Source organism: Ipomoea nil, unplaced genomic scaffold, assembly GCF_001879475.1.
Source record: "Ipomoea nil cultivar Tokyo-kokei standard unplaced genomic scaffold, Asagao_1.1 scaffold1936, whole genome shotgun sequence".
Classification (NCBI taxonomy): Eukaryota; Viridiplantae; Streptophyta; class Magnoliopsida; order Solanales; family Convolvulaceae; genus Ipomoea; species Ipomoea nil.
The window spans coordinates 549097-575864 of record NW_017618364.1 but is presented as its reverse complement, the minus strand read 5'-3'; the positions used below and the strand labels follow the sequence as shown (position 1 = coordinate 575864).

Genomic DNA, 26768 nt, shown 5'->3' with positions numbered 1-26768 from the left:
AAAAAAAAAGCACAACATTTAAAAAATAAAATAGCTATATATTATATAATCATATAAAGAATATACTTTTGAAAAATAGAATAGCTATATATTATATAATCATATAAAAAAATGTGTTCAATTAGAGTTTAAATTTACACATACAAAATTTGAAATTTGCTTTCCAAATGTAATTATTTTAGTTATTATTCGTATTGTGAAAATTATAATATAGATGAAATACAGTTAAGAATAAATCAATGTAATTATGTAAATTCTCTCTATAAGTTTATTTGAATATGCACATAATTAGAGATTATATTAACCATACAAAATTATAATTATAATTATAATTTTAATTTTAATTTTAATTGTAATTTTATATTCTATAAAAATAATAAATACTTGACTAATGGAAGCTCAAAAATGTCATTATATTAAATAATTTAAAATATTTTAGTTTTTCTATTTTTTATTTATATTTATAATAACATAATTTTTTCCCGTGCATTGCACGGGTGAATTACTTAGTATATATATTAAAGCAAAATGATTAGGGAAAAATCTTCCCTAATCATAATCATCATAAATAATTAGTATATATTAAAGCAAAATGATTAGGAAAAAAATTTCCCTAATCATAATCATCAGAAATAATTAAATCAAGATGAAAAGAAAATCAAAGTGAATAATAAGCAAAAAGATTTTAGTGGATAGGAGAGTAATTCACAAAATTAATTTGAGTAATAATTGTTGATCCATAATTGAGAATTAACATTGCAATAATTATGTTATGTTTCTAACATTAATGGATTGGAGATAAATTTAAAATTCAGAATCAATATTTACATGAACATCTACACATACTTCAACACTATAAATAAACCATCTTCCACATGACCACAACCAATACTACAATTATGTTTTGGTCATGACTGGAATTGGGAGGATGGTTGTGGCTAGAATAGGGAGAAGAATTGTAACACCCCCGAGTTTACCAAAATTTAAAAGCTTAATTTAAGGGAAAAACAAGCTAAACATCCATTCAGATAAAGCGGAAGCAAAGTCTAAGTACAGAGGTGCTATGCCACACCTATCTCAAACATAGGTGCACGTAGGGCTGGGCACTTCGGGTTTCGGTTCGGTTTTTTCGGTTTCGGTTTCGGTTTCAATTTTTCGGTTTTAAAAAAATTAAACCATTCGGTTTAAAAAAGAGTTCGGTTTTGGTTTCAGTTTCGGTTTGAAAAGTTCAGTTCGGTTTCGGTTTCGGTTCGGGGTTCGGTTCGGTTTTGGTAGAAGTCCACTAAATAAACGTTTCCTTTTTTACCTGCTCGATTGTTCAGTTGGCTCACTTGGAGTGCCACTTGAAGTGTTTTGTTGATGACAATATAAAGAATCATCCATCTATAGTTAATATTTGAAAAATAAGAATTATTAAAATGCTAAATGTTGAGACTTACGACTTAGAGTTGAGATATGAGGACTTGAGGAGTTAAAATTATTAATTATTATAATATGTATATATAATAATAGCATTTTGTACGAGTGATGCGCGAAAATTTATGCCCAACATTAAAAAATTGATAAATGCAAGTAATTACAAATTATAGTTCAAATTAAATTTCACAATTCCTTAAATTAGTAAATTTTAATCATTGTATTTGAAAACTATAAAGATGAACAAAATTGATATTTTGTTTATTAATAATGTAAACAATTTTGATATAATTTATACTTTGTTTTTAAATAAATAAATAAAATATATATATTACTAATCTAGTAACTGGTCACATATATTAGTTCGTGTGCGTGCCTATATATATATACACACATATATGATTTACTATTCATAGAAATTTAATTAAAATATAATCAACAATTAAACTAATTATATAATGATTTTAATAAAATGATAATTAAAGAATAGGAAAAAGATATCATAGATAATTAGATATAGGTGTATGATAATAATGATAGAATTATGAAAGTTTTAGAATTACATAATAACGGTGTTATAACGGTATAAGGGTATTTTAGTCTAACAATAATGTAGTAGGGATAATTTTATCTATTACAATTGAAGTTTTACAACATTTAATAAAACAATATATACCTTTATTAACATACAAATGTAAATATTAACACAAATGTGCTTTTAGCTTAATGGGTAAAGCTCTTGATTTCAAACTTAGTGGTTAAGGGTTCAAACCTCACTTAAGACATCTAAGTATATATTGTATATATTTATTATATAAAAAAATAAAATAAAAAACCGATCGGTTCTTCGGTTCGGTTTGGGTTTGAACCGAACCGATCGAGTTACCCAAACCGAGTACCGATCGGTACTTCAAACCGAACCGAAATGCCCAGCCCTAGGTGCACATGCTAAGTCTAAACCAAAACCTCAATAACAAAGTACCGATCGGTACTTCAAACCGAACCGAAATGCCCAGCCCTAGGTGCACATGCTAAGTCTAAACCAAAACCTCAATAACAAAGTACCGATCGGTACTTCAAACCGAACCGAAATGCCCAGCCCTAGGTGCACATGCTAAGTCTAAACCAAAACCTCAATAACAAGGAAGTAAGGCACACAAGATGCCAGGTAACTCCTGTAAAAGCAATAAGGATAACACCCGTCAGCGAAAAGATGCAAGCAATAAGGATAACACGTCAGCGAAAGATGCAGGTAACCCCCCGTCAGCGAAAGATGCAGGTAACCCCACCAATACGCCTGTAAAAGCAAAAAGGATAACACCATCATAAAACCATTTGAGACAGAGGAATAATCATTTTAAAACCAAGATAGGGAACATCAAGAGACTCAACATAACACTCTCAACAAATACCAACCATCAACAACAATCAACAAGTCAATAAGGACAACAAGCAACATACTCAACACTAGATGCGACCTACCATAATCAAGGTAGAGTTCACGATAGACATGCTCATAAGCAATGAATACAACAAATCACACAATGAAAAGTTTCACGTTCCAACCTTATGCCCTGTTGCAATCTTATGGCTACCCCTGGCCTTATTTCAGTTCCAACCATTACCTCCTAGTGTCACCCTGTATTTCTGAGTCCAACCTTATTCCGCCCGGGACCGTCGTCCCCCACCAATCTCATAGTATTATCACTGATCTCTTAGTACACGAGGGTACCATTAAATAACACAATATTACCACCCATCTCGTGAGCAAAGCTCAAATAGTATTACCACCAATCTCATTCATAGTCACACATAGTCGTTATCAAGAGGATTGAGGCTCATCAATAGCCCAATCAAGTATCATCAACGGTACACAAGATGTACAAGTTCACATCATAAAATTCAATCAAGAGGTTTTAATGAAAGACATGAAACGATATTCAACCACGACAATGGACTTCAATTCAATATCAACATGATTGGCAACACAAGTTGCCAATCCTCAATAGGAATGGACAAACAACACATACTAGCATCAACGACATCATCTCTAGCATGCTCATCAAACGGGTAAACCAAAACGGTTCCAACAAACCTCAAAGACTCACATTAATCCAACGAATCACAAAGTTGGACCATAAGCACGATCCAAGACACCAAATCCTAACATAGATACTTAGGACATCGTTCTAGACATACGAAACATCAAGGAGACACACAAAAGCTCCACAATTCAACAAATGGAGGCTAATACATCACATAGCAAAGAGTAGAACCACGAGGAAACAACCGCCCGTCACACCACATACACGTACCCAGCGGGTGGCACCTCTACCCGCGGCTCTGCCCGCCGGTGCACAACCCACCACCCGTGGGTGGAGCGGCGGGTGGACAGCCACCCGCTGTTCCGCCCGCGGGGAACACCTGTACCCCAAATAATTCCCTTCGGGGAAATTCATCTCCAAAGTCACGTTCAAGTCCAAAATACCCAAAATCTCACATACAACAAGGAAATGACTTGAACACAAGAATAGCTCAAAGAATAGCATTTAAAAATCCTAGATACAAGCTCTAATCATGCATAAACACAAGATTATGCATCAAATCTCACATTAACACCAAGAATCATCAATAGCAAGTAGAAAATAGGTTTTGTATAGCATGTGTTACCTTTATAGACCAAAAGACTTCTTTCTTTACCCTCCTAAGCTTCTCCTTGAAGTCCCTCTTCAACCAAATCTTCTTACACAACCAAAACCACAAGAAAAACACTAATCTTAGATAAAGGCTAGGTAAAGCTAATTAAAAACACCAACTAATCCTAGATCTTACCCTTCCTTAAGCTTGGGAGATGGAAAGGTGGAATCTTGGAATGATCCCTAGCAAGGATGGAGGAGATTCTTCTTAGCTTAGAGAATAAGCCAAGTTTTTCTTAGAGAGAAGGTAGAGAAAGGTTTTCTTGCCAAAGTGGGGAAATGAGGTCTAGACTTGATAGGGTAAGGCTTCAAGGCCAAGCAAATGTGAAAAGGCTATAATGCCCTTACTTTCCCTAGAAAAACTTAGGAAGACCCCAAAGAGTTAGATACAACCATCAAAGCTAAAGGTCCCCCTTTTTGACTTAAATCAGTTGATCAAGGAGTTGGTCAATTTAAGTCCTCCGACTATCAATTTGGGAAATTGATAAGAAAGTCCACAAGGATGACTTAGGATTAATTATCCAATTAATCTTATTTAAATGATAGGATTTTCGGGGTGTCACAAGAATATTTCTGGGAGTTTAGATCTCTTATAGATCTTTATATCGTGCGATCTGGGGAAGATGAATCAAGAAATGCGCAGTAGACATGAAGAAAAAACTGAGGATAAAAATCATACCTTGCTTCTGAACCTGGGGCTTCGATTCTTGGAGCTGTTCTTTCTTGGAAGCAGAGGCAACTGTTAGCCGTAGCTCATGAACGCGAAAAAAAAAAAAAAAAAAAAAAAAAAAAAAAAAAAAAAAGAAACAGCTTACGTAAAAAAACTATTTTGCCCTCATGAATAAAAATTTTAAAAAGGTTTAAGTTTTTCCGGCTAATTTCCATTGGTGATTTGGCCGGAAGGACCAAATCTACTAAAAAAAAACATAGTTAAAGGAATAAATTGTTAGTTTTAAAAGTGATGGAGCGAAACTAACACGCCCCCTATAGTCATATATAAGACCAAAAGTATAATTTGCTCATTTGTTAAATTAATAATAGTCCGTGCATCGCACGAGACACTTACTAGTTTAACTAATTATTACAGGAAAGAAGGGATGAGAATGGACAGAATAATTACCATAATAATTATTAGACAATTATACTAATATATGTTTAATTAATTCCTTAATTATTGTCAAAGATCTTGTGGTCTAGTGGCACCAAGTTGCTCTTCCATATGGAGGTTGTACAATTGGCTGATGTTGGTGAGTATATGTATCTATTACACACAGAAGAAGAAGAAGAAGAAGAAGAAGAAGAAGAAGAAGAAGAAGAAAGCAATTAGAGGAAATGACCCTTTAAGCCATTCACTAACCCCTATCTAACGGGTGGTTAATGGAAGGACCAATAGTGGAACAAATCTGATAGTCAAGGGTCTATTTTATCCAAATTAAAAGACAAGGATAAATTTTGAAATATCACAATAGCCAGATGACCATTGCTGGAATTAACTTCATTAGTTACGCAATTATACTAATATTTGTGCAATTAATTCATTAGTTATCTTAATAATCATCAGACAATTATACTAATATCCATGCAATTATACTTTTATACCTTAATAATAAGCATAAAAATATTTATAAAAATTCATAATAATCATAATAATAATTTGCGCTGCACTCAACACCCCATGATCACACTACGCCCTTAGCTTGTGTTGCTCTAAGGCACCCCAATGTCACATTCTACCTAGGGCTGTGCAAACCCGACCCAACCCGATGTACCCGTCCGATCCAAAGTCCGAAACCAACCCATCCGACCCGACCGCTATCCGATTAGCCATATCCGATCCGAAGCACTAAACGACGTCGGATAAAGGAAGTCGGATAGGGTTTGGTTTTTTCCCATCCGACCCGTCCGATTATCCGAAGTATCCTAGGGTTAGGATTTATGTGTATGCTAGACGACGTCGTATGAGGTGAGTATATATGTATGTTGAAGCTCTTGTGAGCCATATGCACAGCCCTACTCTTCTCTGGGACTCTCTCACTCTCGTTCTCTCGTTATCTGCTCTCTACTCCTCTCATTCCTCTGAGTCTCTCACAGTCTCACCTCTCTCTAGTCTCTACTCTCTGAGACTGAGAGTCTGACTGTCTGAGACTCTGAGTCTCTACTCTCTACTTTCTTTATCTGAGACTCTGTGGACTGTGGAGTCTTCGACTGTCCGATTGTCCGATTGTCCGGTGGGCGATGGTGGACTGGTGGAAGCCCTTCTCGAGTTGGTGGTGGAACGTGGACTGGTGATTAGAGGCCCTTGTTCTCCGGGAAATATTAAGGGGAAACTAAGTAAAGCACAAACCCTAGTTTTTGTTTTTGTGATCTGTTGATTCTTTTCTCTCTCTATGTTCATATGCTCGTATATTTGTGTTAGATTATGCTATGTTGTGTTCTATTTTCTGATCTATTATGGTGGAAGCAGAAACCCTAGTTTTTGTTTTTATGATCTGTTGATTCTTTTCTCTCTGTATGTTCATATGCTCGTATATTTTTGTTAGATTATGCTATGTTGTGTTCTATTTTGTGATCTATTATGGTGGAAGCCCAAACCCTAGTTTTGTACTTGTGATTTGTGTGGACTGTGATATTGTAATCTGTTGAGAAGTTCCATATTGCATCTCACTTGTCTCTAATTTTGTACTTGTGATTTGTGTGGACTGTGATATTGTGATCTGTTGAGAAGTTCCAGATTGCATCTCACTTGTCTCTAATTTGTACTTGTGATTTGTGTGGACTGTGATATTGTGATATTGTTGATACTTGAGAAGTTCCAGATTGCATTTATTGGTGGAAGCCATTAAATATTTAAATAAAAGTTAAAGGCTTGAATGTGAAATTATCAAGTTTCAAACTTGAAATTTCCATTTATTGGTGGAAGCCATTAACTGAAATCCAGATAATGATGAATTGGATACAATTCCTGAATCTGGATTTCTTTCATTATTTGAGTATGTTTATGGATGTATTACCCTTAATTGAATATTTGAATGTAAATATGTAAATATGAAAATGTGAAATCTTGATACATGATGACACAAAAAGTGTCTGAATCCTGATTTCTTTGTATGTTTATGTGATTGTTGGCTTGTTGTCTTTGCTGAGTAATTGATGCCCATCATTTTAGATGGAAAGCATCAATGTTCCTGACTCTGGACCTCAACCCTCAACTCAAGAGGGACATGGAGGACAAGCCCAAGGCACTAAGAATCCTGTTCAGCAGCCTCAGGTTGTTCCTGCTGTTCCTGCAAAAAAGAGGAAGGTTGTTGAGTCTAGATCTCCAGTTTGGGATCACTTTGAAAAGATAAAAAACACTGAAAATGTAGTGGTTAAAGGCAAGTGCCTTTACTGCCTGAAAGTGTTTGTCTGTGAGTCTAAGAAACATGGCACATCATCCTTGAGAAATCATATGGTGGCATGCCTTAAAAATCCTCATGCAAAGGATACTAGGCAGTCCTTTATCACTTTCAATACTGTTTCAACTTCTGCTACAGAGGCTCCTGTGGGGGTTTTGGGGACTTGGGTCTTTAATCAAGAAGCCATTAGAAGGGCATTATGTGAGATGATCATAATAGATGAACTCCCTTTTAGGTTTGTTGAGGGTCAGGGGTTCAAGAAGTTTATTCTTGTAGCTTGTCCTAGGTTTCAGATTCCTTCTAGGTGGACTATTTCTAGGGATATCTACCAAATTTTCCTAGATGAGAGGTTGAGTCTTAAGAAGTTGTTTAGGGTGGGCACCCAAAGGGTCAGTTTAACCACTGATACTTGGACTTCTGTCCAAAGGATTAATTATATGTGCATTACTGCACATTTTATTGATGACCAGTGGAGGCTTCAGAAAAAAATAATTTCCTTTGTCCATGTTTCTTCTCATAGGGGGGAGTATATTGCCAAAGCCTTAGAGAGTTGTCTGTTGGAGTGGGGGATTAAAAATGTGTTCACTGTGACAGTGGACAATGCTTCTTCTAATGATACAGCTATGGGATTTTTTAAAAACAAGTTGTTGTCTTGGGGTTCTTCTTCTGTTAGGGTGCAGTATATGCACATGAGGTGTATAGCCCATATCTTAAACTTAGTGGTTCAAGATGGCTTGAGGTTTGCAGATGAGTCAATTAAAAGGGTGAGGGATGCAGTAAGATGGGTTAGGAACTCACCTGCTAGGTTGAATAAGTTCAGAGAACTTGCTGAACTCATTGGGGTGGAAGCCAAATCAGCTTTGCAGCTTGATGTCCCTACAAAGTGGAACAGCACCTACATTATGCTCAACACTGCAATTCAATATCAAAGTGTCTTTGACTCATATCATCAAAATGATCCTTCTTTTTCTGCTAACTTGGGTTCTACACCTTCTTTCCTTGATTGGGAGACTGTTGAAAGCTTAATGAAGCTTTTGAAAACTTTTTATGAAATGACAGTGAGAATATCTGGTTCTCTTTATGTCACTTCTAACACATTCTTCTCTGAGATCTCTGATCTCAGTTGCATGCTGGAAGATATGACTAAAGCTGAGAGAACTGAAAAGGTAAAAAACTTGTGCAATTTATTTGTGTAATTCTGTATATCTTGTAAGTTGTTTACTTGTTTGTGTTTTTAAATGCTTATGCTTTCTGAGTTTCTGCATTTATTAGGCAATGGGGACAAAAATGAAAGAGAAGTTTGATAAGTACTGGGGAGATCCAGAAAAAATGAACCATATCATTTTCTTTGCCAATATTCTGGACCCTAGAGATAAGGAGGAGTACATGCCTCACCAGTTTGTCCAGTTGTATGGAGAGGTCAAAGGCAAAGAATGTTTTGCCAAGGTCCAAAATCCAATGGTTGCATTGTATAATGACTATGCAGCTACATACTCTGACAGTTCATCCTTTAACCAACCTGTCCAGTCTCAGCCTACTACTTGTACAGTTGGTAGGCCTGTCTCAAGGATGAAGAGTGAACTTAAAAAAAAAAAAAGATTGGAGAGTGGTGGTGGAAGTAGTAAGCAGACAGAGCTACAAATTTACTTGAGTGAAAATCTGGTTGAGGATGATGAATCTGTGAGTTTTGATGTTCTAAAGTGGTGGAAGAATCATAGTGAGAGATTTCCTATTCTCTCCAAAATGGCTAGAGATGTACTTGCAGTTCCTATTTCCACAGTTGCATCTGAGAGTGCATTTAGTACAAGTGGGAGGGTGCTTGATGCATTTAGGAGTTCCTTGACTCCTAAAATTATGGAAGCCCTACTATGTACCCAAGATTGGTTGAGGTTACATAATCAGCCAATCACACTTGAGGAAAATTTAGATGAGGTTGAAAGATTGGAGAAAGGTAAAAATATCCATTAAAAAATAGTTTCTTTTTTACTTTTGTAACTTGATAGTCTAGAACTAATTACATATTTACTTAACTGTTTTGCAGAGTTACCCACTGGAGCTGCAACTACTGTACCATCAATGCTGCCATCCATTCCTGTAATGTTTTCCATAATTATTATTTGTTTAACTAATTATTTATCTTTACTAGTGTTTTACTGTTGTACTGTTATTTGCTGTTGGCCTACACAAGATGAAACTCTACGAGTCTTAACAGTCTGAGTGGCTTGGAAACTTTCAATAATTATATTATAGAAATGTTGCCCCACTTAGAGTTGAGCAGTATTCAGTATTCAGTAATCAGTACTGGTATCCCTTACTCCCATTACATCCATTCTGGATCTCTGGTATTCCTCTCACCCTCTGAAATCTGAATTGATCTCTGTTCAGTTTTAATGCATTATTATTTATTACTTATTTTTTTGGCAATGATGATGCTTCCACCACTGTCTGAAAAAATGGTATAGTGTTGCTATGTTGCTCATGTGTTATTATAACACATTTGAGCAATTTGCCACTATCCTTACTTGAAATGGAAAATTGCAATCTGAGCCTACTATTGTTACTTAGTTAGCTGTTTACTACATATGTTGTCTAATAATCTAATACTGTGTTAAGTTTTCATATGAACAAGAAGAAGTGTAGAAATGGTGATTGATGTAAGCTGATTTGCTGATTTGCTGATTTGAATGGTTGCTGAAAAGGCCTAGATTCGAATTTTTGATGTTTTGGAATTTATAACTTAAACTTAGATTAAGTTTGTATTTTTGGTTTACTTAAATTATTTAGCTCTGCAAAGTGCAAACTGTGCATTAAAAAGTTGTTGCATGTAATATTTTGTTTACTTATTAGTTATTACTTATTTTGGTAATAGAGACTTGGTAGATTAGATAATATTGTGTTGTTTCAGTTTTAAATTTTATATTATTAATGACCTTTTCCAAATCCGACTTAAGTCCGACATCCGATCCGTGTAATCCGAAATCCGACATTGCATATCTAATAGGGTTTTAGTTACAAAAAAAAACGGATAGGAGTCTAAAATCGCAATCCGCAATCCGATCGAATGGTCGGAATATCAATCCGGTCCGATGCTCAGGCCTAATTCTACCTACTTTTTGACTATCGCACATTCACCAAACTTCCAAATCTTGACCCCGGCCTTACTTGGCATACTCTCAATAACTCATTGAGCCCTCTATCACAATATGTGATATGTATGATGAATATGAGAGAAACTGTTACGTTGTTGATGTATATTCACAATAATGATCGTAATATAACTGAACTTTGATACTAGATGAATATAAGAGAAACTGAAACTGTGGAGTCCTAATATGTATATATAGTAGGGGATTTATATTACTTCATCATGAGTTATTTATGTAATTAAACTCGAATAAAATGTTTTTTTTTAAAGATCCTCCCTAACATTGTTAAAATATTTCTTGGGTTAATATATTATTTGTTACATTAAAAATGTGGTGTAATACCGAGTTTGAATTGTACTACTCTCTTAGACAAAATTATTTTGTTTGAGTGTATGATCTTTCAGACATCTAATAATTATATTTATAAAACTTCAATTAACTCTCCCACCCATGTATACTTCAATTAACTCTCCCAATTAGGAGCAATGTAAACTTCAATTAACTCGGACCTTTTAAGTCCCACAGTTAATGCCATTATATTAAACTTAACTCCATTTAGAACTAACTTAATTCAAACTAATCCTCATTTGCTTCGGGTTGAGCCAATTAATGAACAAAATGTTGACCATAATGACTTTTGCATACGCTCTTAAGAGATGAAAGTGTAGTGTTACTCACGCTAACCAAACTAGTTCCTCCATTTAGAACTAACTTAATAACGTTGGAAAATATAAATGCGCGAAGAGAATAACAAAAGAAAGAAAGGAAACATTATTATTCTATCATCATATCATGCTCCATCAATTCTAGCATGCCATATTCTATTTTCCTAATTATTTAATTTCCTCCATTTGATCTTGTATCAACAATCAAGAGCGATACCAAAAAGTTATATCAATTGTTGAAACATGGTGTTCCTCAAACTGCTCGAAACTGCAAAATATGAGTATGCTCAGGTGTAAATAATTTCTGCTTTTTTAGAGACACGAGGAAAGCGCAAAAGCTCCTTAATAGTATCAAATTCCTCAATGCCACTAAGCTTTCTGTGACTAAAAATGATGACCTTCTCAAGTGCGGGAAAACAATCAAGTAGCAACTTGATGAGATGCATTTCAGATATCGATCCAGTAAACGAGCTAAGCTTCAAAGTGTGAAGCATTTTGTGCGATCGGGCCACCGTATAAAGTTCAGTATAAAAAAAGGATGTAGACAATGCTCCAGCACACTTAGAAGAGGGAGGATTAGATAAAACAAACAAAAACCCATTTAGTTAGAAATTTAAACAACTTGCATTAATGAATTTGAAACAATAATGGAAACAACTAGAATATAGTTTATTCATGAAGATGAAGATTACCTTTAAACTTATATCGAGTTTGCATAATTTTGGACATATTTGTAGCAAATAAATGAAATCAGAAGATATATTATAGGCTGAATATATGGCACTTGATCCAGTTAACCTCAGGCATCCCACGTTTAGTGCAGTTGACTCATCTCTCATATTATAAACTTCAACAAATTCCTTGGAAATCAAACCGAAAAAAATTAAAGTTAGATTAGTTCCTAAGAATTATTTTAAAAAATTAAATTAAAAGGTCCAGTCGATATACCTTAATTGAAGCACAATCAAAATCAAGAGTACAAGTATATCTGATGTCTAAGGTATCTGGAGGCATCAAAGACCCGGTATCGCATCCTTTGATTGTTAAATAACGAAGTTTTGGAGCAGTAATCTTGAATTCAGAAATCGATTTACATTGGATGAATGATAAATTCTCCAGCATGGGAACATTAGCAACATGAGGCATAAGATCACAAAAGTTGACTCCTTCAAAAAACAGTGAAGTGACATTTGGTAGTATGGAATGGGCATGTATTGGTTCAAAAGAGACTCCATAGAGATACAAACTTTTGAGTGTTCGGCAAGAAAATATGCAATTTGGTAGTCTATAATCATCACGGTTTAATTTAAAACTAAGGTGGATTTCTTCAACACCCTTTCTAGTGACACTAAGCAACCATTGTTCAAAGTCAAACCACCGCCACTGTGACCTATCAGTCATGAAACCATACCATAACCTATAATCCGGTAAACAAAAGACGAATTTGAGGATTGATCCATTGTTCTGCAGAAGAACTTTGTAGATAATATGGAAACTTGCCGTTACGCAATCATTGGAATATTTTTTAATCATGTAATCAAAGAAGTGACAGTCAAAGTTGAGCCGTGTAAGATTGAACCAAATATCTCGCCAAATGCGAGACAAAACAGCAGTTCTAGCAGCTTCTGCAATAGGCAAGAATCCCATAATGTTGTCAAGCACATTTGCCGGAAATTCACTGATTCTATCCTTCTGAACTTGAATGGGGTTATCCCTGTCCATCATAATTCAAATAACACATGCAAATTAAAGATCAAACAACAAACAAACATATGAATTGAATTCGAAACAAACAACATTTAATTAGCATTCAAATTTTGTAAACTGATCAGATTGAGAGGGGATTTCTACTCACATGGTAGGAGGATGTGTTCTATGCCAAAGATCATTTCAGAGAGAAGGATTAAACAGTTTATAAATTAAGTAGGTTAGGGTTTGAGTGTCGGAGACGTGAGGGGCACGCCATCCCAACCCCGTGTCCCCGTATACTTTGATCTTTTCTTGTCTAGACCGTACTCCTCAACCTTCGCACTCCAAATTAGGTATTTATACTTAACATATATATTATCTCTCTCGCTCTCTTCGCGAGTGTTTTCTTCTCCACCTTTGTGAGCTTTAGGTTTGGTTTTTTTTTGATCTTGTGCTTTCTGGCTATTGTTTCTATCTCTTCCATGGCGAACTCGATGGCATCAACATCTGCAACCCATCTCTCTATGGCGGATCTCGAGACCGACGATGTAGTGCAGCAGATCGCAAATGTTTCCCTGGGCCCTGCTGATGCTGAACAAGAATACCTGCTGGTTGGGCGTTTGGTTTCAGACAAAGCCACCAAGTTTACCTACTTCAGAGACACTTTGGCTGCGGTTTGGAGGCCGGCCATGGGCATGAACGTCCGTGAACTAGAAGGTCAGCGATATCTCTTCCGTTTCTACCATGAGGGCGACTTGGAGCACATCCTTGAGAATGGTCCATGGGCCTTCGAGCAAAATCTGTTGATTCTTGAGCGTATAACCCCATCACAGGACCCTAATACTATTACGCTGAATGAGGCTGTTTTCTGGATCCAGATCCATGGTTTATCTGCTGGCCTCCGATCAGAGTCTGTCCTAGAAGCCATCGGCGGTTTCATTGGAAAACTGGATAAAACAGACGAAAGAAATTTTGATGGTGGATTACGAACGTTCTTCCGAGTACGAGTTCGCGTTGACATCACAAGACCTCTCAAGAAGGGCATGAAATTAAGGAAGGACGACGGGGTGTGGGTTTCAGTGGACTTCAAGTATGAACGTCTTCCCACTTTCTGCTTTGTTTGTGGTATGCTTGGTCATGGCGACCGTTTCTGCCCTAAGGTAAAACTTCGTCTTTTTGATCCGAAACAACCTAAACCCTTTGGCCCCAACCTCCGGGCGGGAGGGAGAAGAAGTTCAACGGCAGTAGGTTCGAAATGGATAGCGCCGGAGACGAAGGTGGAACGGAGCGGCTGGATTACGCCGGGAGTGAGTTCGGTAGGAGTGGCTGCAAAAGGAAACAAGGTTCTAAATCAGGATGAAAATTCTCTTTCCTTTCCAAGGCATCTCCCAACGGTACTGCATGGTCAACTCAAGCCTGTTATGGAAAGGGCAAATCTCCCTTTAATTATTACTGATGATGCATGCGAGATTGATGGGGATGGCGGTCTTGTGATAACTGAACAAAAGCGACGCCGTATGGAAGGAACCAACACAATTAGTGATGACGCGGTTATGGAGATTGAGCAAATCCATTCAAAAAACTTGCAACTGGCGGGTACTGGTGCGTCCCAGGCCCGCCCGACACAATGAGTACGGTTAGCTGGAACTGCCGAGGTCTGGGGAGTCCTCGAACAGTTCGAGAATTGTTGGGCCTTGTGTCCAAAAAACGCCCCATGTTTGTGTTTCTAATGGAGACTAAAGCCAAAAACGACCGTGTGGAGTCTGTACGCACACGAATGGGCTACGAAGGGAATTTTTGCGTGGAAAGGGATGAAGATGGTGAAGGTTTAGCTTTGTTATGGAGGGATAAGGAGGTAGCCACTCTCCTCGGATACTCGTCAAACCATATAGACGTGAGTGTCTCCTTGCCCGGGAAGCCATGCTGGAGATTGACTTGCTTCTACGGCTATTCGCAGAGTACCAGAAGGCAAGAGTCTTGGGACCTATTACGTCATCTAAAGGGACAGTCAAACTTACCTTGGTGCGTTATAGGTGATTTCAACGACCTTGCGTGCCAGTCAGAGAAGCGCGGTCCGCATATACATCCTGAGTCCTTAATCCAAGGTTTCACAACTGCCTTGGAAGATTGTCAACTTCAGGACCTGGGGATGATTGGCAATCGTTACACATGGGATCGTGGCCGAGGGACGGATGCTTGGGTAGAAGAACGTTTAGACAGAGGCCTTGCGACAGCTGACTGGTCCGACATTTATGACGAAGCACTGATTTTTAATATCATAACAATGTCGTCTGACCATAATGCTCTTTACATGGATGTTGAAGGGTTGCCTTCACAAACCGGAAGGAACAGGTTCCGGTTCGAATCTGCATGGCTTTTGGATGACAGTTGCAGGGTAGTGGTGGAACGCTCATGGGCTCTCTCGCTGGGTTTGAACTTTCAGAAGCGTGTGAACGATTGTGGGCAATGCCTAAAGCGTTGGGGAGGTGCGCACTATGTACAATTTGGTCGGCAGATTAATTTTTTACGTAGCAAACTGGCTCTTCTACGTGATAATAGAACACCGCAGGCAGTTGCTGAGTATCTCTTAATTGAGAAAGACTTATCCAGGTTACTTACTCAAGAAGAACTCTACTGGCGACAGAGGTCGAAACAACTATGGCTAAAGGAAGGGGACAGTAATACTAAATTTTTCCATAAGTTCGCAACGGCTCGAAAGCGGGCAAACCGCCTAGCACGGATCACAAATTCTAGCGGGGAGTGGTTGGAAGGCTCTGCCTTAAACGAGGAAATTCTAAGGTATTACACCCATATTTTTCATTCTGAAGCTACAAGTGTGAATTTTTTCCAGCACGTCCAACGGCGGGTAACGGGAGACATGAACGCATCGTTACTTCGTCCGTTCACACACGAAGAGGTGAAGTTGGCTCTTTTCGACATGGCCCCGGATAAAGCCCCTGGTCCGGATGGGATGACGCCGAGTTTCTACCAGCGTTTTTGGCCTGTGGTAGGCCATGATCTGACCAGTTTTGTTTTGAGTTGTTTAAACAGAAAAAATATTCCAGAGAGACTTAACGATACCACTATCGTTTTAATCCCTAAAAAGAAGGTCCCTGAGAAGGTTGGTGATCTACGCCCGATAGCTCTATGTAACGTTGCCTACAAGGTGATTGCCAAGGTTTTAGCAAACCGGCTAAAGGAGGTATTAGAGGAAGTTATTTCCCCAGCACAAAGTGCTTTCATAAAGGATCGTCTGTTGTCAGATAATATCATCATGGCAGGAGAGATTGGACATTATTTGAGACGGCATAGACAAGGTGCTGTGGGTTGGTCCGCCTTAAAGCTGGATATGGCTAAGGCATATGATCGCATGGAGTGGAGTTTTTTGGAAGGAATGTTTGGTGCCCTCGGGTTCGATCCGGCTTGGACTGAGCTTATCATGATGTGCGTCTCAACTATTAATTATAATATTACAGTCAATGATGAATCAGTTGGTGTGGTTACCCCCTCGCGTGGTATAAGGCAAGGCGATCCCTTGTCTCCATATCTCTTTATCATCTGTGCAGAGGGGCTTTCGACACTGTTTAGTAGGGCAGAAGCGAGGGGTGATATTCATGGTTTGAAAATTGCTCGTGGGGCACCACCGGTGTCACATTTGCTATTTGCCGACGACTGCCTTCTTTTTTTCAAGGCCTGTACACAAGAGATGCAGGCAGTGAAAAATGTGTTAGACTTGTATTGTGCAGCTTCTGGACAACAAATCAACTTTGATAAGTCAAGTCTGATGTTCAGTGCTAGTACATCGCCCACTATGCGGATAGATATTGCGAATTCCCTGGGAGTACGGCTAACGGATGATCTCGGAAAATACCTTGGTCTGCTTTCTTTACTAGGACGGAACAAAGTTGCTACTTTCCGTTTTATTGAGCACAAAATAAGAGACAGAATGGCGTCATGGCGGACTAAATTTATTTCAAGGGCAGGAAAGGAGATTCTTCTGAAAAGCATAGCCCAGTCCTTACCAATTTTTGCGATGTCTGTGTACTTACTTCCACTCACTGTGTGCGACAGATTGGAGAGATTGATGAATCGCTATTGGTGGGAGAACGGTGGATCAAACAATCGAGGTATACCATGGCTCAGTTGGACTCGTCTATGTGCACCGAAGGATAGAGGGGGGATGGGGTTTAAGAAGTTACACGAGTTTAACCTTGCACTCCTTGCTAAACAAGGTTGGAGACTTATAGTTTGCCCTACTTCTATAGTAGGACGGGCTTTGAAAGCAAAATACTTCCCTTCATCTGACTTCCTGGATGCTACGCTCGGGAATAATCCAAGCTATATATGGAGGTCGATCTTGGCAGGCATACCAGTTTTGCGGGCAGGAATGGTAAAACGCATAGGAGATGGTAAAGACACAACTATTTGGGGGGCACCATGGTTGGCAGACAAGGTGAACCCGAAGCTGTTAACGCCTATAGTCGAGGAGTTGAAATATGCCCCGGGCACTTGGGACCTCGAGGTTGTCCATGATCTATTTGATCAAGCTGACGTCCCTAGGATCATTGCTACGCCTGTATCACCTGATTACAAGGATGAATGGTTCTGGAAAGATGATATTCACGGTAGATACAGTGTGCGTCAAGGATATCGGTATCTTATGCAGTCAAGTACACACGGTAACCAACAGATGCAGTTCACAGAATGGAGAAATTTGTGGAAGTTGCCGGTTCCTCCAAAGATCCGTAATTTCCTGTGGCGTTGCATGCGGGATGTTCTTCCTTTGCGCGAAAATCTCAGGGCCAAACATGTATGGGTGGGCGAGGCTGCCCTTTTTGTGTTCATGACCATGAAACACTTGATCATCTGTTCATTGATTGTCCAGTAGCTGTGCAACTCTGGGGGAATGCTTTTACCTTCAACGATAATGGCTTGCTTGCTGCAATGACAACTATGCTTCGCACCAGTCCAGTGGGAGATCTTATTGTTGCTGCGGCTAAACTGTGGGTAATCTGGAATGCCCGTAATGAGTTGGTATGGAAGAATGAAACGCCAGTCCTGGAGTCGATGCGTATGCATGTTCAGACGCTGGTTTCATCATGGGAGCAGCTTCGCAATGAGGTAACTCCTGGGACTTCTGCTACTGGTATGCGTACCTCTGCTTGGGAACCTCCCCCTATTGGTTTTCTAAAATGTAATGTGGACGCAGCAACGTTTGATAATGGAGCGGGGTTTGGCGCTGTGGTACGAGATTCAAATGGTAAATATATTGCAGCTTGCAGTGCACGGCTGGAATGTGGGAATGATCCTCTCATGGCGGAATCTATGGCGGTGAAGGAAGCTTTAACTTCGATGAAATCGCATCATTTTAATAATATTATGTTAGAATCAGATTGTTTAAATTTCTGTTCCGTTTTTAATTCTCGTACTCTGAACTCCTCTTATGTTGGTTTGGTCATTAAGCAATGTTGTAAGATTGCTACAGACATCGGGAACGTTTCTGTTCGCCATGTCAATAGGTCAGCGAATCATGCTGCCCATGTGTTAGCACGGGCGTCTGCTTCTTTGTCTGGCTTCGGGTCGTGGTTTGGTGTTCCACCGCCCTGTCTTTCGTTGTTGATTGATTATTAATGAATTACCTTATTACCTTTCAAAAAAAAAAATTAACATATGATCATGTTTGGTAGCATAGTTAGCTTATTACCTAATTTTAATTTTAATTCGTTTGACTATTATTAGCTGTTTGACTTGGTTAAACCATCAATATGAGTGTTTGATTAATTAGTTTTTTGTAACAACTTATTGCTCTAAAATGCTAAAATTCAAAAAGATGTTCAAAGCAGATTTTTCGATAAGCTTTTTGAGAAAGTCATTTTGCATGTAATTAGCTATCTGCTAACAGCTAATTTACCGAACATCTTTCTACAATCAGCTAGTACTATCAACTACTCAAATCCACTAACTCTATCAGCTAATAGCTATTTACCAAATACTCCCATTATGTACCTTTTATTCATTGATAGGTACATTAGTACAGTACATAATTCGTTAACTAAAGGTACATAATATATTAATTGCAATCGTTATGCTATGGACCCATGTCCAGCCTACAATGTGGACACGGTAACGGTGCCGTTAGTGGCATCGTTATCTTCCACTTTTAAAAAAAAAAATAAAAATTCAGACTGCTTCGTTGTAGGAGCATATGTTCATAATTTTATCACTATATGTTCATAATTGTAAGTTCATAATGTCAGAGTTCTGTGTTCATAATTTCATAACTGTACATTCATAATTTCATAACTGTACATTCATAATTCCGTAACTATACATTCATAATTCAATAACTGTACATTCATAATTTTCGAAGCTCTATGTTCATAATTTTATCACTATATATTCATAATTGTAAGTTCATAATGTCAGAGCTCTGTGTTCATAATTCAATAACTGTACATTCATAATTCCATAACTGTACATTCATAATCCCATAATTGTACATTCATAACTCTCCATAACTGTACATTCATAATTTTCGAAGCTCTATGTTCACAATTTTAGAGCTCTATGTTCATAATTTTATCACTATATGTTCATAATTGTAAGTTCATAATGTCAGAGCTATGTGTTCATAATTCCATAATTCCATATCTGTACATTCATAATTACATAAATATACATTCATAATGTCATAACTGTACATTCATAATCCCACAAACGAATAACGCCGTTAACGGCGAGACAAAATTAAAATTTTTTTTTAAACTGGAATGACGCGTTTTCCCTGAAAACGACGTCGTTTTGGACTCGTGTCCACAATGCATTGTGGACACGGGTCCAGGGCATAATTCGCGTATTAATTGCCAATCGTTATACCCTGCACCATGGTGCACTGTGCGCCCCGCGCCTCCCAAAACGACGTCGTTTTAGGAGACGCGGTAGGAAGTTGACATGATTATGTATATTTGTTTATACAATTATGTATATTTTTTATTATGTACATTTTTTTATACAATTATGTACATTGTTTTATACAATTATGTACATCTGAATCAGGAAATTTTTGTGTATTATGTTAAGAGTTGATGTGTATTATGTTAAAAGTTTATGTTTATTATGTATTATGTTAGATTATGTGTATTATCTTTTAAAAAAGAGTATGCGTATTTTGTTATATAATTATGTACATTTATGTATACAATTATGTGTATTCTAGTATAACATTATGTACATTTTTGAACATGAGATTTTTTTTTAAGGAAAATTAACTACCAAACACTGGTTAGCGAAATTTCAAAAAAAAAAAAAAAAAAAATTGAAACGACGTCGTTTTGCATCTGAGCGCACAATGCAACGCGCGCCGTGGTGCAGGATATAAGGGTCGTTATATCATAGACCGCGGTGCATATGCACCGCGGTCAAAAACGGCGCCGTTTCTTTAAGTAAAGAAACGGCCCGCCGTTATAGTTAACAGAGTCCGCTTGTTTGGTGTATTAAACACCAACTGACACTACAGTATATCTAAACCGACACTGCAGTTATATCAAAATGATACTGTAGTTATAGTGAAATGAAACTGCAGTGTATATAAAATGAAACTGAATAACATTTCACATATTTGAGTGTATATTGTAAAATGAAGCTGTAATTATATCAAAATGATCATGTACTTGTGTTTTAATGAAACTATAGTGTATATAAAATAAAATTAAATAACATTTTCACATATTTGAGTCTATAAATATCGAATGAAACTATAGTTATATCGAAATGAAACTGTAGTTGTGTTGAACTGAAACTGCAGTGTGTACAAAATGACACTGAAGAACAGGGTTACTTTTTGCAAAAGGGTGCGAAACGGAGGAAAATAAACACTGTTTATTTTTATTTTAAAAAAAAAAAAAAGACGCGCGGTGCATGATATAATTTGCCAGGATATAAATATCCATTAATTGCATACATAGAATATGGATGTTTTTTTAACCAAGATCCATAATGTAAAACGGATCATGATCCATAGTATAACAATTGCCTACGCACCTCATGGGCTCCTTAGGCCCAATATGCATCCCTCATTTTAACCTTCACCTCCTTGCCACCTCGAGCCCAACCTACACCCTTCTTTGGTGGCAAATTATTGTATGGACCATGAATATCAGGTACATTTTTAATATATTAAAAGTAAATTATTTTTATATTGAAGGTAAATTATATAAAATAATGTACACTTAATATATTAAAAATGTATTTTTAAAAAATGTACCTTACGTACATAAAAAATGGATACCGTTAGTATATTAAAAATGTACTTTTATTTATAGTCCACACAATTGTGTGGACCATGGTCCATGCAATAATGATTGCCTCATTGGTTTCCTAGGCTCAACTCAAACTCCCAATTGGCTCCTTAAGCCCCATTTATGCTCGATTTTACTATATGTATTCTAAAATTTAACTTTTTCACTTTTCACTATGATATGATAAACAATAATAGAATATTTTAATCACGTGAGTTTTATATCAAAAATTTGAAAGAGAAAATAAAAATTGAGAGTAAAAAATGAAAATTTATGTTCCTTTATGCTCCTCCTTTGCTCTTTAGATCCAATTCCAACCTACACCGCTAGCCCCTGTTCTCAACCTCTGTCCTAGACCTTCGTCCTTGGTCTTCAATAATCACTCTCTGGATCCATGTTCAATTCCTTTATCAATATTATATGAGTATTAATAATTTGAGTTATTTCCATTTTTTGTCCTAGATTTATAGTAAGTGACAATCTACTTTAAAATTTTTTTTTTTTTAATTAGAACATTCTTTTTTGGTCCTAATAATATTGTGACATGACCAATTTTGGTCCTTCATCAACAAAATTGTTGAAATGTCGATAAATACAAGGACATTTCGATCTTTTTAATACAAAGTGCGTTGACCCGTTATATTTTTTATGTTTATGTTTTTAAAAAATTCATAACTGGAGACTGAAATGACCTTGTATTTAAGGGTATTTAAACAGTTTCGTTGATAGAGGATCAAAATTGGTCATATCACAATAATACTAGGACCTAAAGGGAATGTTCTGATAAAAAAGATTAAAAGTGGACTGTTATCTATAAATTCAGAACCAAAAATGAAATTTAACTCGAATAATTTATAATATAATTTAACCATATTTTTATTTTTATTTTGTGTGTGTGTGTTTATATATATATATATATATATATATATATATATATATATATATATATATATATATATATATATATATATGGGCGGACCCAGAAAATTTTCTCAGTGGGACCGAAATATTAAAAGAAAATGGATAGCTTAAAAAATGAAACACTTAAAAATGAGTCATAAATATTGTTAGATATAAGCGAAAAATAAAACACATAAAAACTTTATAAAAATATGTATAACAAAATATGAAACATAATTAATTTGATAAAATAATTCTAATAGAAAATACATTATAAATTACACATCCATTATATTTATATATATGTGTGTGTGTGTGGGAGGGGGGGGGTGTGAAAATGTTAATTTGTTTTTTTGATAGCCTACAATTAATAAGATTGTATGTATGTGTTGAAGACTTGAAGGTAGTATTGTTCAAAGCCATAAAAACTCCACAAAAATTCAAACTCCAGACCTTCTTTCGCCTAACACGCATGCTTCGCCATTTAAACTAACTAATTTATGTTAACATTAGCTATTAACTTATACTAAATCTTGTACTATATATACATATATACATACAAGGGTTATACATGAGGTGGGGTGGGGTGAGTGGAGGCAGCTGGCCCCACTATAGGTCCGACACTATATATATATATATATATATATATATATATATATATATATATATATATATAAGTTCTAGTGCGGTTGAGTGTCTCCCGTGCGGTTGTGCGGGTGATTAATGTGCGTGAGTTTTGTACTCAATATGCGTGAGTCTTGTGCTTAAGGTGCGTGAGGTTTGTGTTTAATGTGCGTGAGTGTGTACTGAGTTTTGTGCTTAATGTGCTGAGTTTTGTACTTAAGTTGCGTGAGTCTTGTGCTTAAGGTGCGTGAGTTTTGTGCTTAATGTGCGTAAGTGTGTACTTAATGTGAGTTGTTGAAACTTTAAGGTGCATGAGTTTTGGGCTTAATGCGCGTGAGTTCTGTGCTTAAGGTGCGTGAGTCTTGTACTTAAGGTGCGTGAGTTTTGTACTTAATGTGCGTGAGTGTATTCTTAATGTGAGTTGTTGTTGAAACTTAAGGTGCGTGTGTTTTTCTACTTAAGGTGCGTGAGTTTTGTGCTTAAGGTGCGTGGGTTTGTGTTCTTAAGGTGTTTTGTTTGTATGCTTAATATGCGTGTGTTGTGTATTTAACGTGCGTCATTTTAATGCTTATTGTGCGTCCACCCGCACAACTGCACGGGAAGCACTCCCTGCACCTGATCCCTTCCCTATATATATGTATTATATATATATATATATATATATATATATATATATATATATATATATACATACATACATACGTACATACATAGGGAAGGGTTCAGGTGCGGTTGATGTTTCCCGTGGGGTTGTGCGGTTGGACGCACCTTTAGCATTAATGTGGTGCACCTTAAGTACACAAATCACCACGCACCTTAAGCCCACAAACAAAGCACCTTATGAACACAAATCACTCACTTTAAGTACAAAAATCACACGCATTAAGCACAGAACAAAGCACATTGAGCACAAAATTTACGCACATTAAGTACAAAAATGAAATTTACTCTTTTATTAGTCATATTATCTTTATTTTCTACAATTCAAAGATTCGTTACCTTCAAACTCATTAATTAATTATATTCACTATTGTCTTCTTTTTACACTATGTTGTAATTAAATATCAAGGCAAAGAGAAAAAGAAAGATGATGGAAAGCTTGGAAATGAATGGAAGAGATGAAGGAAGCCTTACTCAGATGTTGTCTCTTGCTAGCTTTACTCTCAAGAGAAGAAAATCAGAAATGGTGGAGGGATTGAGAGGCAAGTGATTGAATAGTAAGTATTTATGCCTAGGACACAAAGCCCTAGGTCACTCATCAGGCAAAGACACGACAAAGTGAGGGTATTTTGGGGAATTTGAGTTTTGAACTTTGGGTTATAATTTTGGGTCAAAAGTTGAATTAAATTTGGACTATAATACAATAGAAGAGATATAGAAATAAGATAGGTTTATTTTAAAATTAAGTTTTGAAAGCTAATCTGGCTATCAAGTTCATAGGTTTTCCCAAATTGAGTCTGATCTATTGCAGCCCAAGAGTCCAATACCCTATCACCCGAGTTCGATCTTATGACATTTCCTCAAAGAGAGTTACAGAGGTGTCATCTTAACACAAGATGCTTAGCTAGTTTTATTTATTTATTTGTTTTTTTTTACTCAAAAAATTTGTGAAGCTTTTGATTGTTTGGGTCCAAATTGAATGAATAATTAATTAGAGACATATGTAAACTGTAAAAATGACGCACCTTAAAAAGGAAAACAACGCACCTTAAATAGGAAAACAAAACACCTTAATAATGAAAACAATGCACCTTAAGAAGGAAAACCACACACCTAAATCTTTAAACCAATGCACCTTAAGAAGGAAAACCACGCACCTAAAGCCTTAGGCCGACGCACCTTAAGTTTTAACAACTGACGCACCTTAAGAAGGAAAACTACGCACCTAAAGCTTTAGACCTTTGCACTTAAGTTTCAACAATTAACGCACCTTAAGCACACTGCACAAAAACCATGCACCTTAAATACAAAAACCATGCACATTAAGAAGGAAAACCACACACCTTAAATTTGACTTAGATCAAATTGTCACCACGTTTTTTTTTTTTTTAAATTCTTGTTAATCTTGAACTTTGATCTTGATAAGATCAATGGCTCTCATCTCACACCACAACTGCACGGGAAACCATATATATATATATATATATATATATATATATATATAGATATATATATATATATATATATATATATATATATGTGTGTGTGTGTGTGTGTGTGTGTGTGTGTGTGTGTGTGTATCAAAATATATACTCTATACAACTAAAAATTCAAATTAAACTATTTAAAAAAACATTTTGCCTATATAAACCATGTTTAAATATTATAATTACCAATTAATGATCAAATCAAGATAATTGAACTATTTTTAAGGTTATATTGTATAATCGGGTGTAATCGTATAAATTTAAAAGCTTTCAACCAAATCATCTCTCATTCTATCCATCACAATGAGTTCACAAAACATTGTTTTTTTCTTTTTTAACTAGTATTTCTCGTGCAATGCACGAACTATTATTAATTTAACAATTTACCAATTAAATTTTTGACATCCTCTGAATTAGCAAAGAAAGTAATGATTGTGGAAACAGAAAAATGTACTTGAGTTCTTGAGCTCAGAATTAGTTTAATTAAAAATGTAAGTATAACTATAATATTTAATATTTTAAAAATTTTAATTATGTTATTATTATGTTGATTTTAAAGCTTATTGTTACTTGTATTATTATTTGAATTTAAATTTTTTTTAAAGGAATTTGAATTTGAAATAACTACTTTAATTATATAACTAACGTATTTAAATAAAACTTGTAAATAAAATAACAGGCGATATTTGTCAAAAATCTTCACAAAAAAAACTTATTCATTTGAAAAAAATTATTTATGTAATAACTAAGTTTATTTTATATCTAATTTTTCCTCTTTATATATGTAGAGTCAAATTAATTATAATTGAGGTTTAAATGAATATATACACAAATTATATTAAATATAAAACTTTACCAATAAATTTGAACACAATAAACTTTTTTCCATACTTCATTATGCTTTAATATATATAGAGATAGAGATAGAGATAGAGCTATAATAATAAAATATAATTTATAAAATATAAATACACATTAACTTCAAAAAAAAATATGTATAAATACATCTACCTACATAATTAATGCATTCATACTTGTTAATTTGTTTCTATCAAAATGCATTCACACTTTGGAGAGAAATTTTTTTGACTAAATTATGCTTTATTATTATATATAATATATAATATAATATAATAATAAAGATAAAGATATATAAAGATTTACTAATAAATAGAGTGAAATTAAAATTCAATAAATGTAAAAATCTCTCAACCACTCATCTCTCAAGTCTCAACTAATCATAATGGGTTTAGAAAACCTAGTTTGATTATAAATAGAAGGAATAAGGTTCAAATTGGCCACTGAACTTAAATGTAATTAAGTCATTGAACGAAAAAATATATATAATTAGGCCACTGAATACTCTAAAAAAAGTGAAATTTCACTTGATACTAGATTCCCATCCATTTCAACAGGTTACCTGCTTACATGGCAGATGAGTTTGACATTTTTAATATTTTTTAATAATATTTTTTATTTTTTAAAATTTTTTAAAAAATTTATTATTAAAATTTATTTAAAATGATAAAAAAATGTCAACTCAGCTGTCACGTAAGCAGGTAACCTGCTGAAATTGACGATAACCTACTATCAGGTGAAATTGCATACATTTGGAGTGCTCAGTGGCCTAATTGTACTTTTTGGAGTGTACAGTAACCTAATTGCACTTTTTTTTCATTCAGACTGAATTGCATTTTCAGGTTACATTCAGTGGTCAATTTCAACCTTATTCCTAAATAGAATAACATTTTTATTTCATTAAAAATAAAATAGAATAAAAAGTGCGCCACCGG

General features: G+C 35.8%; 3 protein-coding genes across 3 annotated transcripts; 2 read left to right on the top strand and 1 right to left on the bottom strand.

Annotated features, from left to right (window-relative positions):
• Positions 1-11605: 11605 nt before the first annotated feature.
• On the bottom strand, positions 11606-13040 carry LOC109146659 (F-box/LRR-repeat protein At3g26922-like). Its single transcript, XM_019294312.1, has 3 exons — positions 12267-13040; positions 12011-12178; positions 11606-11878 (listed from the first exon to the last, which is right to left on the bottom strand). Exons 1-3 carry the CDS (start codon positions 13038-13040, stop codon positions 11606-11608), a joined length of 1215 nt encoding a protein of 404 aa, XP_019149857.1.
• Positions 13041-14634: 1594 nt separating this feature from the next.
• LOC109146658 lies at positions 14635-17895 on the top strand. The gene has a single exon (XM_019294311.1). It carries the CDS (start codon positions 14635-14637, stop codon positions 17893-17895), a length of 3261 nt encoding a protein of 1086 aa, XP_019149856.1.
• A 56-nt stretch (positions 17896-17951) lies between these two features.
• LOC109146657 lies at positions 17952-18638 on the top strand. The gene has a single exon (XM_019294310.1). It carries the CDS (start codon positions 17952-17954, stop codon positions 18636-18638), a length of 687 nt encoding a protein of 228 aa, XP_019149855.1.
• The last annotated feature ends 8130 nt before the right edge of the window (positions 18639-26768 follow it).